This window comes from Stegostoma tigrinum, chromosome 9, assembly GCF_030684315.1.
Source record: "Stegostoma tigrinum isolate sSteTig4 chromosome 9, sSteTig4.hap1, whole genome shotgun sequence".
NCBI lineage: Eukaryota > Metazoa > Chordata > Chondrichthyes > Orectolobiformes > Stegostomatidae > Stegostoma > Stegostoma tigrinum.
In genome coordinates, this window is record NC_081362.1 from 41,344,394 (window position 1) to 41,361,025 (window position 16,632).

At 43.5% G+C, this 16,632-nt stretch overlaps 1 protein-coding gene across 7 annotated transcripts in view; it reads right to left on the reverse strand.

Annotated features, from left to right (window-relative positions):
- Nucleotides 1-12,216, reverse strand: part of sanbr (SANT and BTB domain regulator of CSR) — a 147,987-nt gene extending 135,771 nt beyond the window's left edge. For 3 of the 7 annotated variants that reach the window (XM_048536888.1, XM_048536881.1, XM_048536887.2), the window contains exon 1: nt 12,151-12,178. In XM_048536888.1, coding sequence (XP_048392845.1) covers nt 12,151-12,163 — 13 coding nt within the window. In that variant the 5' untranslated portion in view covers nt 12,164-12,178. The other 4 variants (XM_048536884.1, XM_048536885.1, XM_048536882.1 and 1 more) reach the window with 4 other exon arrangements.
- Between the last annotated feature and the right edge of the window lie 4,416 nt (nt 12,217-16,632).

Genomic DNA, 16,632 nt, shown 5'->3' on the forward strand with positions numbered 1-16,632 from the left:
TGAAGGAGAGACCTATGCAGCGGTACAAACGTGGGAGCCAGGGCACCTTTGATCACCCGCACTTTGTTGTCCAATGGGTGTAATCCGGTCTTGTTGACTTTGTAGCCCAAGTAAATCACTTGGGATGCCTGGAACACACGTTACCCCCTACTTTGACACAGACACACATGCACTATTAGGACTTCACTCAGGGAGTGATTTTCTGATAGAAAAATGTTAAGCCAATCTTGGTGAATTCTTCTCAACCAATTTCACTACATCAAGCTTGGGCCTGAGCCTTTTACTACAATGAGTTGTAACTGAAAGAGCTGCTTCTCATAAAGGGACTGGACTGAAGTTGTACCCTAAATCTGTCTGGTTTCGCCAGTATAGGTTCTCAGTCTAGGTGATTAAAGATGCCCCAGCCCCCATGTCTGTACTGAAGCTTATGCAAACATAAGGGTTAGAATTCAGAGCAAATTTTGTTAAAGACTGGTTATGCAATCATTGAAATGGCTAGGTTGTTATCAACCGTCATTAGAACTGGGTGACTATTTAACCAGATGTTTATTTTGATTGGTTCTGATTTGGATGTTGCTAACCAATTCATTCCATTCCAGATATATAGGTGGACTTTCCAGGGTGGGCACTCTCCTGGTTACCAGCTTATGACATCTCTTACTCAATTTAGGCCTAGTGGGGCTCTTTTGCTGTCTTGAGTCCACATACAGACAGCAACGTCAATGGCTTGCCAGTCCAGATCCCCAAGAAAATTTTAACCATTTGATCAAGGCTTGGCTTTGTTTTGGAGTTTTGCTTTGGCTGACCGACAGTCCCTATGCAATTGCTTTCACTCATGATGGGGTTCCCCAAGCTCAGTTGGGCTGGTAAGGGCATCCACTTCCATTGGAATACCCTAAGCTCACATGCTCCACTTGCCACATTTTCCAATGACAAATCCAGTTCTGCCTGTCTGAAGTCCATCTGCTGGTAGGTGCTTTTGCATGGTTACATCATTGATCCCATATATCAAACAAAACAAACAAGTCTCCTAGCGTCTCATTAAAGGGTTAAACCAAAGTTACTTCTCTCTGCCAGTCATCTTAACCTTGTCAAAAATCCAGACACTGATTCCCCGGTCCTCAAATTGCTGTGTAAAACAGATAGCATCTCAGAATTAAAGGAGGCTTGGGGGTTATAATAATCCTCAGCTAAATCCATCAACCCTTGAATACCAATCAAAAAAACTGCAGGTCTATAAGCTGTCAGGAGAATTACTCATTGCTTTTCATCTACTCTAATGTCATTTGCCACAAGAGATAACACATTCTGGATCCAGTCTTTGACAGCCTGAGCAAATGAGTCAAGCTTCTCAAACAATGGGATGATGCCAGAAATGCTTACCCCAACTCAAAGACAACTGCTATGAATTTCTTCGAGTGCATTTTTCTCTCATAGCCACTGAAGTACCTCCATAAATAAAGCTACCCTGTAGTTGCAAGTGGTTGGACAGTGACACTGATCCAGCCTCCTCAGAGTCAGTTCTCAAGTGAACAGAATATCTGACACTCCTATTTATATCTGTTGGCCAGGGGTCCTTGATTGGAGCTGTTAATCTGGTCCAATCAAAGATTTTTCTACTCAAGGTCCACCTGGCAGACCTTGTTACAATCACTACAATTCCTTTCAGTGCTTGGTTTTGAAACAGTCCTTTTCCTATTTTAGATCACTGTCAAAACTACAGTAAAATAAGAAAAATCAGTCTTCACACTGTTTACCAGTGACTGATGCCAACAATAGCAGACCAAGCATATAGAGTGGCGATATGACCAACCATAATGCAAATGACAGATTACAAACCCATTAACTTATGCTATTGGAAAACACTGATAGATGTATTGGAGGTTAAAATTGTGCTCCAAAGTTGAAACCCTACTTTCAAGAACATAAAACTTTGTTATAGAAAACTTTTTTTGTAGTAGTTTTCACATTACTTTATCAGCACAACAACTATTCTCCTGCGTGCTTTTCATTACACATTAAACCATCCATCCTGCCTTGCATCAACTATCATTTACATTTTCATTGGCAGTTTGCATACTTCAAAATATACTTAACCATGCATATTTAATGCTCAAGAAATCATACCACCCCATGTCAGTTCCAGTCTTTTACTAGTAGGACAACTTGCATCAAATACAGTGAACACCTGATAGCTTTAAGATAGTAAAATGGCCCCAATGATGTAATCAAATGAAATCTGCTCCTAAGCCAAAAAGAAAAGATATATTAGGAAAAGGAGAAAAAGAGCAGAGAAGTGTAGCAAATGAATTCTTTAGAAAAATCTACAGCTAATCATAATGTCTTATTCTCTTTCCCAAGTCTTTCAAAGGTTTATGCACCCTTTCTTATAACAATTCGATAATTGTTGCCTTAACTATGTTTTGTAACCAAGCATCTAACAAAGTTCTCTCCCAGGTTAATAAATTTCACTATCCTATTCTAACTGATATTTTACATTGACTCCCAAACCACAAAAAAGGTATATTATGTGTACAATCTGGTAGCCTTTGTTCTCCAGAGAATTAAGAAGTTTTAGTGAACCTTTATGAAATACTGGCTCAGCTTCAATTGAAACAATGCATCCAATTATGAACACGATAATTTCATAAGGAAGTGGAAGCATTCAGGAAGTTGCAGAAAAGATTTACATGACTGATTCTAGGGATACATGTCTTTACTTAAGTAAAAAGATCAAAGAAGCAAATCAGAGAGCAGCTGAGAGTCATCATGACAGAATTCTGGAAGACACCACCACAGTCATCACAACTGTACAGGAGACCTCCACAGGACACCCTCCTTGAGACGGTGAGGAAAGGCAATGAATCAGAGAGCAGCTGAAAGTCATCATAGTAGAGTTCTGGGAGACATTGCCACAGTCACCATGATTGTACAGTAAGTCAGGGAGAATCTGGTGTCAAGGTGTGGTTTAACCTGACATGTTACATTGGTGTTTCCCACTCTCCTTCCTTCTTGGACTGAAGCAAAAGGGGTTTTGTGAGGAAAGGTGACTGGTTAGTTAAATGTGTACAAGATAGCAGCCATTAAGAGAGTGGGCAACTGTGAGATTGGAAGTGCTGAGGCCTTTGAGAGATTTTGATGTGGGGAGGTTGAGCAAGATTACAGGTAAGGGCTCTTTAACTCTACTTTCATTCTGTCTACGCGGACAGCAGTTAGAGCGGTGGCATGCTTCTCTTGCAGGAAGTGGGAGATCAGAGACTTCCAGTGTCCCTGGTGGTTATACCTGTGAGAAATGCACTTGGCTGCAGCTCCTGATAGACTGCGTTAGGGAGCTAGATGCACTCAAGATCATCTGGGGTGTGAAGAACATCATTGATAAGCGCTACAGTGAAGGGGTCACACCTAAAGTGCAGGCTGTAGGTAGCTGGGTGATGACTAGAAGAGGTAAAGGGGGAAAGTGAATAGTGCAGGGTTCCTCTGTGGCTCTTCCCTCAGTAACTGGTATACTGCATTGGATACTATACGGTGGGGGGGGGACCTTTCAGGGGCTAGTAGCAGCAGCAATCAGGTCAGTGGCATTGTGACCGTTGCTGAGGCTCAAAGGGAAAGGGTGCAATCAGACAGAGCAATACTGATAGGAGACTCAATTGTCAGGGGGACAGACAGGAGATTCTGTGGCTGCAGAAGAGACACAAGGATAGTGTGTTGCCTCCTGGGTGCCAGCGTCAAGGATGTCTCTGAACAGTTGCAGAACTTTCTGAAGGGGGAGGGTGAACAGCCAGAGGTCAATGTGCACATCAGTACAAATGACACAGGTAGACAAGTGGAAGGGATCCTGCAAAATTAATACAGGGAGTTATTTAAATTCTTGCTTTGTTAAGAAACAGAAAAATAAGCCAGATGAATGCGTGGCTGAGGATTTGGTGTAGGTGGCAGTATTTTCAGATCTTGGATCATTAGGATCTCTTCTGGGATAGAGGAGACCTGTATGAAGGGGATGGGTTGCACTTGAACCGGAGAGGGTCCTATATACTCATGGAGAGATTCGCTCGTGTTACCCAGAATGATTTAAACCGGTTTGGCAGGGAAGTGGGACTCTGAATAAGAGAAGGGCCATTGAGACCAAGTTTACTATTCAAGATAGCCAGGAGCACAGTAAAGGGAGGGAAAAGACTTCTGGTTTAAAGTGCATTTATCTCAACACACGAAGCCTGATTGGTAAGGTAAATGAGCTCAGAGTATAGATGGACTCTGGGGACTGGGATACTGCAGCCACAACAGAAACATGGCAGAGATAAGGGCAGGATTGGCGGCTCAATGTTCCAGGATACAGAAGCTAAAGGCATGACGGAAGTACAAGTAAGTTAGGAAGAGGAGTTGTCCTTTTGATAAGGGAGGACATGACAACAGTGCTTAGAGAGGATATTCTTGAAGAGTCATCAAATGAGGCCATATGGTTAGAATGTAGAAACAAGAAGGGGATGGTCATTCTGTTGGGACTGTATTATAGACCTCCAAATAGCCAGTGGCTACTAGAGAAGCAGCTGTATAGAGAGATATCAGATACCTGTAGGGATAATAGAGTAGTATTGATTGGAGACTTTAGTTTCCCCTGTATTGACTGGACAACCCAGTGTGTAAGAGGCCCGGATGGGGTAGAATTTGTCAAATGTATCCAAGAAAGTTTCCTAAATCTATATATAAGATCCCTACTCGCAAGTGTGCAACACTGGACCTCCTCTTAGGAAATGAGGTCAGGCAAGCGATTGAAGTGTCAGTCAGAGAGCACTCTGGGTCTAGTACCATAACTCTCTAAGTTTTAACATAATTATGTAAAAGGATATAACAGGACCACAGGTTAAGGTGTTAAACTGGAGCAGGGCCAATTTTGGGCCATGAGGTAGGATCGAGCAGAGGTCAATTGGGGGAGTCTGTTTGAAGGAAAGGGAACAACTGATAGACGAGAGGCTTTTAAAAGTGTGATGTCAAGAATCCAGGGACAGTATGTCAATGTTAGGGTGAAGCAAAACGTTGGCAGGTTTAGGGATTCCTAGCTGACGAGGGATATTGAGGCGCTAGTCAGGAAAAAGGAGGAGGCAAACATTAGTTTAAAACTATCGGGCTCAAATGAATTCCTAAATAACTATTAAAAAAAAATGTAGAAGCACATTCAAGAGGGAAATCAGAAGAGCAAAAAGAAGGTATGAAATGGATCTGGCAGATAAGGTTAGAGATAATCCCAAGAGATTATATAGCTATATTAAGAGTAAAAAGGTGGTTAGGCAGAGAATAAGTACCCTTAGGGATCAGCATGGCCACCAATGTGTGGAGCCACACGAGATGGGCTAGTAGGCCTGAATTATAGGGCAAGGTTGGCCAGGATAGGACTTCATTCCTTGGAAGGTATGATAATGAGGGGTGACCTTATTGAGGTGTATAAAATCATGAGGGACATAGATAGGATGAATGCATATAGTAGTTTTCCTGGGGATGGGGAAATGAAATCTAGAAGGCATAGGTTTAAGGTGAGAGGGGAAAGATTTAAGAGAGACCAGAGGGGCAACTTCATGTAGACAGTGGTGTGTACATGGAATGGACTGCCACAGAAAGTGGTTGAGGTAGGTACTATATCAACATTTAAAAATCATTTGGAAACATACATGGATGGGAAGGGTTTATGAGGGGTATGGGCTAAATGCAGGCAACTGGAACTAGTGAGTGGGCACCATGGTCAGCATGGACCAGTTTGGGCCCCACAGCCTGTTTCCGTGCTGTACTACTCTATGACTCTAAGATTCAAATACAGCTTTCAAAACAGAAGTGGATGATTGTACAGAAAACAATGGGTAAAAGTCAGGGAAGCAAGATGAGCAGAGTAAATCTTGGCTTGGAGAAGACAAGTTAGACAGTCCCCTTTTGCACTATAAAATGTTCTATAATCCTATAACAGATCTACTCAGCAACAGATGCATTAGGAAAAGGGATAGTGTTAACTTGAGTAGGCAATTGGGAAAGATTGAGGCGAGAGGGATAAGAAAAAGCATATTTTAACTGTTTTCCAAGAGTCATTATTATGACTATTACTTTTTTCTCATTATACATAAATGACCAGAACAGGATCAGACATTTGCAGGGCATGGACTAGTGAAATGGACAGACATATGGCAAATGCAGTTTAATGCAAAACAGTCACAATAAAAGTGTAGTTTGACATCAATTGGAACATTGCATCCAATTAGAAAGGACAATAAAACATTAGAGATGTACAGAAGATTTATGAGTATTGTTCCAGGACTGAAGAACTAGTTACAATAAAATTGTGTTGCTGAATTGCAGACGGACCCTATGTAACCTGGTTTTTCCCTCAAAGATGATCTGTGAAAAAGAAAACAAGTGAAAACAGTGTAAAGCAGTAAATATGTGAAAAAAGTGTATTTTTTCCCCCAATTTGCTCACACTTTGCAATGGTTTGACCTTGTACAGTAAAAGGCATCATAAAATATTGGGATTTAACTGTAAGTAACCTTTTCTGCTTAGTGTGCTGTCTTGGATGGGTGCAATACAATCCACCATATCAATGTAATCAAACATGTTTTCCATGCTTTTGAGGTGCTTTGCAAAGTCCCAGAGCGACTCTACAGCCTTAACAGTTTCAGCCATCAGTGATTAGGAGGGCATTCATTGGACTCTTCAAGGTCATTGGCCTACTTGGTTGAAGAATGTACTACATTTACAATTACCTTATGTCAGTTACAATTTGCAATGTACAGAGTCAACCACCTCGCTTAAGTTTCCATGGTTCTCTCTGCTGGACTGCTGGCCTCCTGTAGCTGAGTAAAAAGAAAATTGCATCATCCAGCTGATTGAGGATGAGCAGGAGGTGGCCATTTCCATTTATCTGCACAATCATGGTCTGTTTGAATCCAATGTGGCAGAGGCAGCGGACAACTGTGATGTTCATCACCATCTTGCACAGTTCCTTCATCATGAACACAAACTTTAGAACAGTTGGGTTGTACTTCTGCTTCTTAGAAATGGCCTCTTATCACCCTATGTTAATTTCTTCTAATATTTCAGTCCTCCATCCTGACACTTCTGGCTGCATCATACCACCGTGAAGACCAATGCAAAGTATTCTTCGAGGTCAACGTCCCTAATTTTCTGGGTCCACACAGTTTACCTCCATGATCCCTAATGGGCCCTACTCTTCCCCTGGTTATCCTATTGCTTTTTATATATTTACGACGCCCCTTTGGGTTTTCCTTTATTTCATCCATCAATGTTTTCTGATGCACACTCTGCTTTCCTAATTTTTGTTTTAATTTCCTCCCCACATTTTTAATACTCATTGAGGCACTCTGCCATATTAAATACTTGGTACCTGCCACAATCATGTCCTTTGACATCCAGGGCTCTCTATCATTGGTCCCAACCTTTCTCTTCACAGGAACGTATCTGCCCTATACTTTATTTCCTCCTTGCATACCTCCCACTGCACAATGGAGTTTTAGCAGCCGCTCCCAGCCCACTTAGGCTAAATCATATTATATCAGAGTAAAATGAATCTTTCCCTAGCTTGGAACTTTTACCCCGATCTATCTTGATCCTTTCCCATAACTATTGACAAATCTGCCTGAATTATGGTCACCATCTCCAAAATGCTCCACAACAGATATGTTTTCCACCTGCCCAGATTCATTTCAAATCAAGAACAGTTCGGTCCCTTGGCAGACTGTCTAAATACCGGGTAAAAAAAGTTCTCCTGGATGCAATTTAAGAATTTAGTTCCCTCTTTACCTTGGACTCAAACTATCCCTATTAATATTTCACTAATTAAAAGCCTCTACTATTACTGGTTCATTATTCTTACACTTTTATTCTGAATTTAATTGCATATTTAATCCTCTCTCTCACTGATTGTTTATAGACTATATATATATATATATATATATATATGCACCCAATGGCATGTTTGCTGCTGTTGTATTTTTCACCTATTCATATGGGCTCATTTGATGATACTGTCAAGATAGCATTCCTCCTCACTACTGTAATTTAGTCCTTGTTAATATTGCAAGATCTCCTCCCTTCTAGCCTCTCCTCGAATATTACCTGATTAGCCCATAACCAGGAACGATGAACTGCTGATCCTAGCCATTTTTCAGCCAAGTCTCAGTCATAGCTGGGGTATAATTGTTGTCATAACTGCTGCACTCTAACTGCTTACACCAGAGAAGACAATGCTGTGTCTTATCTTGAATCAATCCGGTTATTCACCACCGCAGGTAAACTTCTTATGACCCAACCTCTATACCAAGGCAACTGCTCTTTCCTGCACCTTTGAACTGGAGACAGGAACACTCTCTGCTCATCCTGCCTTCAACCATATTGTCAGGATTTGTAACCATTTTCATCCTCTTTCTTGTTGCAACCATTCCAGGATTTTGTCTTGTGCTTCAAATGATGGAGTCCCCTACCGCTTGAACTACTGATGTCAGTTTTTGCTTCACACCACAGTTTTCCTCTTGAATCAAATTCACTTTGTCTCCAATTGACAACACAACTTTCCCAGATGGTTTAGCCATATTTGCAGGGTTCCATAATGAAATCTTGGTATTAAGTGATGGCTTGCTCAGGATTTCACACCTGTAGTGTGGTCTAAAACGCAACTTCAATCGGTTGGTGCAATCAAATGACAAGTTTGTGCAAGTTTGGCAGATCTGGAGTTACCAGTCTAGAACTTAAATTCATTTCATTTTACTTTCTATTCTGTCAGGGGGAACATCAGGCAATTTTGACACTAGCAGCTTTAAGTTATCTGATTTTGACTCAATGTGATATCACAAATATAAAATTAATTGAAGGAATTGGGGAAGGAACAATTCAGATGAATGTATTAGAGGTATTCATGATCATGAAAAACCTGGGCAAGGTAGGGATAAACTGTTCCTACTGGAAGAAGGATCAAAAACCATATGTATATCTTTAGACATAAATCAGCAAAATGCAGCAATGGGACCCATCAAAAAACTTTCATGCATTAAGAAGTTAGGAACTGAAATTTGCTGCCCTTGTGTGTGGTAGAAGTAGAGTCAATCAAGGCTTTCAAATTAGAACTGGGTCTCTATTTTAATTCACACGAGATGTGGGCATTGCTGACTGGGCTAGCATTAGTTGCCCATCCCTAGTTGCTCTCAAGGAAGTGGTGGTGAGCTGCCTTCTTGAACTGCTGCAGTCCACACACTATAGGTAGATCCACAATGCCACTGGGAAGGGAACTCCAGTATCTTGTCCCAATGACAATGAAGGAATGAACAATATATTTCCAAGTCAGGATGTTGAGATACTTGGAGGGGAAACTTACATGTGGTGATGTTCCCACTTATCTGCAGTCCTTGTCCTTCAGATGGTAGCATTCATATGTCTGGCAGGTTCTTTCTAAGAGGTTTTGGTGAATTTCTGCAGTGCCACTTGTAGATGGTAGACACGGCCGTTGCCGAGCACCAGTGGAGGATGTATATACTTGTGGGTGTGGCACCAATCAAGCAGGCTGCTTTGTCTTGGACGGTAGCTGGCTTCTTGAGTTTTGTTGGAGCTGCACTCATTGAGTCAAGCAGGGAATATTCCATCACACTTCAGACTTGTGTTTTGCAGGCGGTGGACATATTTTGGGGTGTCAGTTATTTGGATTCCTAATCTCTAACCTGCTGTTGTAGCCACTGTATTTATATGGCTAGTCCAGTTCAATTTCTGGTCAATGGTAATCCCCATTATGTTGATTCTGGAGTATTCAGAAATGGCGGTTAGATTGTTTCTTGTCAGAGATGGTCATTGCCTGGCTTTTGTGTGGCATGAATCTTAATTGCCACTTGTCAGCCTGAATTTAGTCCAGGTCTTTCTGCATTTGGACATAGAATGCTTCAGTATCTGAGGATTCACGAATGGTACTGAACATTGCGCAATCATCAGCAAACATCTCCATTTCTTGACCTATGATGGAGGGAAAGTCATCGTTGAAATGGTTGAAGATGGCTGGGTAGAGGTCACTAAGCTAAGGAACCCTGCAGAGGTGTCCTAGAGTTGAGATGACTGATCTCCAACACCGTCAACTACTTTCCCACGTAAAACGTCTGATACCAGTCAGCAATGTGTTTCCCCAATTCCCACTGACTCCAGTTTTGCCAGGGATCCTTAATTCCACAGTCAAACAAATGTGGTTTTGATGTCAAGGGCAGTCATTCTCATCTCACCCCAGAATTCAACTCTCTATTCCACATTTGAACCCATGCTATAATAAGATTAGGAGCCAAGTGGCCCTGGCACACAAACTGGGCATCAGTGGTTATTGCTCAGCAGATGCTGCTTGATAGCATTGTTGAAAACACCCTCCATCATCTTACTAATCATTGAGTAGACTGATGGGACAAAATTGGCCAGGCCATAGTTTGGCAATGTATAGCCATACTAGAACAATCTGGTTCAGGGTGGAGTAACTTATGGAGCACATATCTTCAATGCTATCGCTTAAGTATTATCTAGAAAGAAAGAATTAGCAAGGGAACCAGGAAAAGTCAGATAAGTGGTGAATTGCTCATTCAGACAGCCGGCACTGACACAGTGTGCCGAATGGCCGCCTCCTGTTATAACAATTCTATTCATGGTGTTCTCGTAAATCGAAATTTCATTTATTTAGGAACTACACACAGGCTTATGTTCCAATTTTAGCTTATTGTCTTTCACAGTAGATGCGTATTTTTCGGTGTCAGTTGTGTCCGACATATCGACCGCCAGTCACAAACGTGGTTAACGCCTTGTTTAAAAAATACATTGTTTGAGGGAACGATTTTTGCGAGGGTACAGGGGAGAACTCAACCACCCTCCGCTCCCCCAGCCCCACTCTTCTTCCCAGAGTGCCGTGGGATATTGCAGTCAGATGAGACCTCGGTTTAACGTTTCAGTGAAATACCGTAGCTCCAAAACTACATAATTTATCATGTTTTATACTATATTAATACGCAAATATAATTCAGATCTGCACAGATAGATGGCTAGAAAAACATTAAAACATAGCTACTGTCTTCTTAGAGTTAACACCAACAGAGACCACTAACTAGACTAACGTCGACATTCTGGCAACAAGTTTTAAACCCAACTGTGGTCTTACGGCGATCCGTTGCTTCGGGCGGAGAGGTAATAGTGTGGAGCTTGAGTTGTATATCCTGATTCGTCTTCCGTTCGGTCCACTAGAATTTGCCCGAGGGAGGAAGAGTGCCCTTCACCTCGACAAAAGGGACTTCCAGTAGCGGAACCCACTCACGGCATTCGTACCGCAATATATATGCGGGTGACGGATACTCGCCACACTGCACTCCTTTAAAATCGCATTGATATTATTAAAATTCTCTTCTCTTAAATAGAAAACGTCTCATCTGGCACATCCATCCAACTCTAACAACCATTGAATCACAAATACCTGGAGAGCTGAGCTAAGAGGAACGCCTTCAGCGTGACTGACATCCCCAAGAAACCAATACACGGGCAGGTTCCCCAAGAGACGGGCCAGTCGGTGTTGGGCGTGTCCAATGGGAGATGGGAGTGGGCGGGTGTTCCGGCCTGGCCGGGCGCGCGGACGGCAATTACCGTCCCACCCGAAAAGTAGAGCCGCACTGCAGCAAGATCGGCGTCTATGTAACCAGGCAACCGGCCTGCTGTGGGTACAGTATTCGAGAGAAGTTCACAGGGCGCATAGGCCTCGATTGCACAGGAAACCCAAATTAGCTGTTCCGTTTAAAAGGAGGGAAAAACCTACTTTCCAAGTAAAATAAAAGCTATCAGTAAAACGTTCTCGACATATAGACGTACAGAATTTAGGAGAGAAAACAGAGAAACAAATTCCCTTCGGCGAATCTCTTAACTTAGTTTCAGGCAGGCTAACGAGCAAAAAGTCAAAGATTGTGTTAATTCCGTTTCGTTATTAATGCTTATGCCTAATGTTAAAGCCTCTTTTGGCATTCTGCGTTTCCGGCATGTTATGCCCTACTTCTAATTTCCAGTATACCGGCTATTAAAATATTCGGATTCTTAGTTTATTGTCACACTATAAATGTAATCTAGTATCATTATGTTAAAACTGCGCCGCTTCGCTCTCACCCTTTTTTGACATTTTATCTGCTTCACGTTTCCAGCTGTAATTGGAGTGCGCCGGGACAGCGAACGGTCGCAGTATGCGCGTGCGCACAGGGAGTACGGCTCTAATGCCAATGTTTCGTCAAATTCGTTCACGTTTTGTCGGTCCTGTACGATTACTTGGTGCGGCATTTATGTCGAAAACAAAAGTTAATTTGGGTGAAAATATAGCACCAGGCCCAGTGCATATAAACTAAGTGGCATTCACATCACCAACTAGAGAGAATTTGATCATCTCCCCATTAGGGAATTACCGCCGTTGAATTTTTCCCACCATCGTTGACCAGAAACTTTTATGTGTAGAAATTCACACAGTACTAATGGACCTGCCGTTTTGGCATTGTCACATGACCTCAATCATGAAGTCCATCACACCTGGCGTCAATTTTCCAGCGTGAGTTACCAACACTGCTTAAACATGGACCAAAAACAGAAGTTCTGAGGAAATGTCACTGGACTTGAAACATCAACTCTGATTTTTTTTCATCTCAGATGCTGCCAGACTTGTTGAGCATTTCCAGCAGCATCTGTTTTTGGTCTTGTTTTGTTCTTTCGGTTTTTACCGCTTAAACAAGGCTTCCTACTTCTTCAGAGATAGTGGGAACTGCAGATGCTGGAGAATCCGAAATAACAAGGTGTGGAGTTGGATGAACACAACAGGCCAAGCAGCATCAGAGGAGCCGGAAAGCTGACGTTCCGGGCCTAGAACCTTCATCAGAAATGGGGGAGGGGAAGGGGGTTCTGAAATAAATAGGGAGACAGGGGGAGGAGGACAGAAGATGGATAGGGAAGAAGATAGGTGGAGAGGAGACATACAGGTTAAAGAGGTGGGGATGGAGCCTGTAAAGGTGAGTGTTGGTGGGGAGGAATGGAGGACGGACAGGTCAAAGGGGTGGGATGAGGGTAGTAGGTAGGAAATGGGGGTGTGGCTTGAGGTGGGAGGAGGGGATAGGTGAGAGGAAGAACAAGTTAGGGAGGTGGGGACGAGCTGGGCTGGCTTTGGGATGTGGTAGGGGGATGGGAGATTTTGAAGCTTGTGAAATCCACATCAATACCATTGGGCTGCAGAGTTCCCAAGCGGAATATGAGTTGCTGTTCCGGCAACCTTTGGGTAGCATAAGTTTTAATGCTTGTTGCACTGAAATGCTTATTTCCATGAGATAAGCACGTGAGAAGACCAAAATCTCAACTTCACCAAAGGAGGCCAAGGACAGACATGTCATCTGCGGAATGGGAGGGGGATTTAAAATGGTTCACGACTAGGAGGTGCAGTAGTTTAATGCGAACCGAGCATATGTGTTCTACAAAGTGGACCCCAAGCCTCTGCTTGGCTTCCCCGATGTAGAGGAGGCCACAATGGGTACAGCGGATGCAGTATACCACGTTAGCAGATGTGCAGGTGAACATCTGTTTGATATGGAAAGTCTTCTTGGGGCCTGGGATGGGGTTGAGGGAGGAGGTGTAGGGGCAGGTGTAGCACTTTGTGCGGTTGCAGGGAAAAGTGCCGGGTGTGGACTGAAAAAGGGAGTTTTCAGAGAGTGTGGTCCCTCTGGAAAGCAGACAAGGTTGGGGAGGGAAAGATGTCTTTGGTGGTGGGGTCAGATTGCAGATGGCGGAAGTGTCGGAGGATGATGCATTGGATCTGGAGGTTAGTGGGGTGGTATGTGAGGACTAGGGGGATTCATTTTTGGTTGTTATTGTGGGGACGGGGTGTGAGGGATGAGTTGCGGGAGACACGGTCGAGGGCGTTCTCGACCACTGTGGGGTGGCTGGGGATGTTGCGGCCCTTGAAAAACAAGGACATCTGAGATGTACAGGAGTGGAATGCCTCATCCTGGGAGCAGATGCGGTGGAGGAAAAAGAATTGGGAACAGGGGATGGCATTTTTTGCAAGAAGGTGGGTGGGAGGAGGTGTATTCTAGGTAGCTGTGGGAGTCTGTGGGCTTGAAATGGATATCGGCTTCTAGGTGGTTGCCCAAGATGGAGTCAGAGAGGTCCAGGAAGGTGAGGGAGGTGTTAGAGATAGCCTAGGTAAACTTAGGCTTGGGTGGAAGGTGTTGGTGAAGCGGATGAACTGTTTGAGTTCCTTGTGGGTGTATGAGGCGGCGCTGATACAGTCATCAATGTAACGGAGGAAGAGGTGTGGTTTGGAGCCAGTGTGGGTGCAGAAGAGGGATTGTTCCATGCACTGAACCCTGCAGCCCAATGGTATCAATGTGGATTTCACAACCTTCAAAATCTCCCCTCCCCCTACCACATCCCAAAACCAGCCCAGTTCGTCCCCACCTCCCTAACCTGTTCTTCTTCTCACCTATCCCCTCCTCCCACCTCAGCCACATCCCCATTTCCTATCTCCTAACCTCATCCCGCTCCCTTGACCTGTCTGTCCTCCCTGGACTGACCTATCTCCTCCCTACCTCCCTACCTATACTCACCCTTACTGGCTCTAACCCCACCTCTTTGACTTGTCTGTCTCCTCTCTACCTATCTCCCCTCTCTCCCTATTTATTTCAGAACCCTCTTCCGATGAAGGGCCTGGGCCCAAAACGTCAGCTTTCCTGCTCCTAAGATGTTGATACCATTGGGCTGCAGGATTTCCAAGCGAAATATGAGGTGCTGTTCCTGTAACCTTTGGGTGGCATCATTGGGGCACTGGAAGAGACCCCGGATAGTTCTTAATATTCTGTCAGAGTGAAGTTGAGCTTGAATGTTGAAAAGCTGCACAGAAACAGAGGCACTGAAGAGGTATTCAGGACTGTTCAGAGTTGTTGAATCTGCTAAAGCTTTAGAAAGCCACTGGAAAGGAACAAGAAGCAGACCACATTTGAAAGCACTGGGTATATGAGAAAATGGTTGCAAATTTTCTTTTCCTGGTTCCAGTTGAAGTGGAGGGTGATATGAAACAGAACCTGCAGTTTTCCACTTGCTGTGACAAATCTACAAGGATGTGACAGATTTAATTAACAAGCCAGAGCAGTTATTAGTTGTCATACTTTAATCATCATTGCAATGAGACTCTTTGTTTCTAAGTGTATTCCATCCTAAATCTCCCAAAAAAACAGAAAGTGCAGAACTGAATAAATTTTCAAACCTTGAAGGCATGTTTCAAACCCTGACTTCAAACACAGATGGTAAATCAGCAGGAACAGCACCTCATATTTCGCTTGCAGCTCAATGGTATCAAAGTGGACTTCACAAGCTTCAAAATCTCCCCGCCCCCAACTGCATCCCAGAACCAACCCAGCTTGTCCCTGCCTCCCTGACCTGTCTGTCTTTTCTCCTACCTATCTGCTCCTCCCACCCTAACACCCACCCCCACCTCCACCTCCTACCTACCAGCTTCATTCCTACCTCCTTGACCTGTCCATCTTCCCTTGACTGACCAATCCCATCTTAACTCCCCACCTATACTCACCTTTACTGGCTCCATCACTGCCTCCTTGACTTGTCCCGTCTCCTCTCCATTTATCTGCTCGTTTATCCATTTTCAATCTGCCTTCCCCTCTCTATTTATTTCAGAATCCCCTTCCCCTCCCCCATTTCTGAAGCAGGGCCCAAACCCGAAATGTCAGCCTTCCTGTTCCTTTGATGCTGCTTGGCCTGCTGTGTTCATCCAGCTTTGCACCTTGTTATTCTCAGGTCTTCTGTCCTACTGTTATGTATTTCAAACTGAAACAGTAGAAAGATCATGAACAAAAGCCAGGATGCAAATACTGTGAAGGACATCGCACAAAGGAAAAGATGGTATACCTAACATAGACAAAACCATATTCTCACTGCAAAAATACACATCATTTTGGATATGTGTTTGGCCATGAAGAAGCATGACAGTTGCTACAGATGGCTCCTAGAGAGAGAGATCCGGAAAAGATCCTGATAAATTACTCCACTTCATGCAACCATTTGGTTCAGTCAGGTCAATAGGTAATGAATGATTTCTGAATTTTGGGATGATGACTGCAATAGGAGAAAAACAAAATGACATGAAAATTTAGGATTATACTTGTGTGTCTTGCAACATCATAACCTTCATAGACCTATGTGAAATGACTCAACATGATAATCCAGGAAATGAAGCCATCTAATGTACAGTTGAGGCTATATGGTTGAAGGGGACATGGTGGCTCAGTGGTTCACACTGCTGTCTCACAGCACCATGGACCTGGGTTTGTTCCCAGCCTAGGGCGACAGTGTAGAGTTTGCACATTCTCCCAACGTCTGTGTGGGTTTCCTCCAGGTGCTCTGGTTTCCTCCCACTGTCCAAAGATGTGCAGGTTAGGTGGATTAGCCATACTAAATTGCCCATAGTGTCTAGGACAGAAAAACAGGGATGGGGGTGGGGCTGGGTGGGATACTCTTCAGAAAGTCAGGGTAGACAGGATGGGCTGAATGGCCTGCTTTGACACTGTAGGGATTCTGTACGATAGCACCACATTTGCGTCAAGA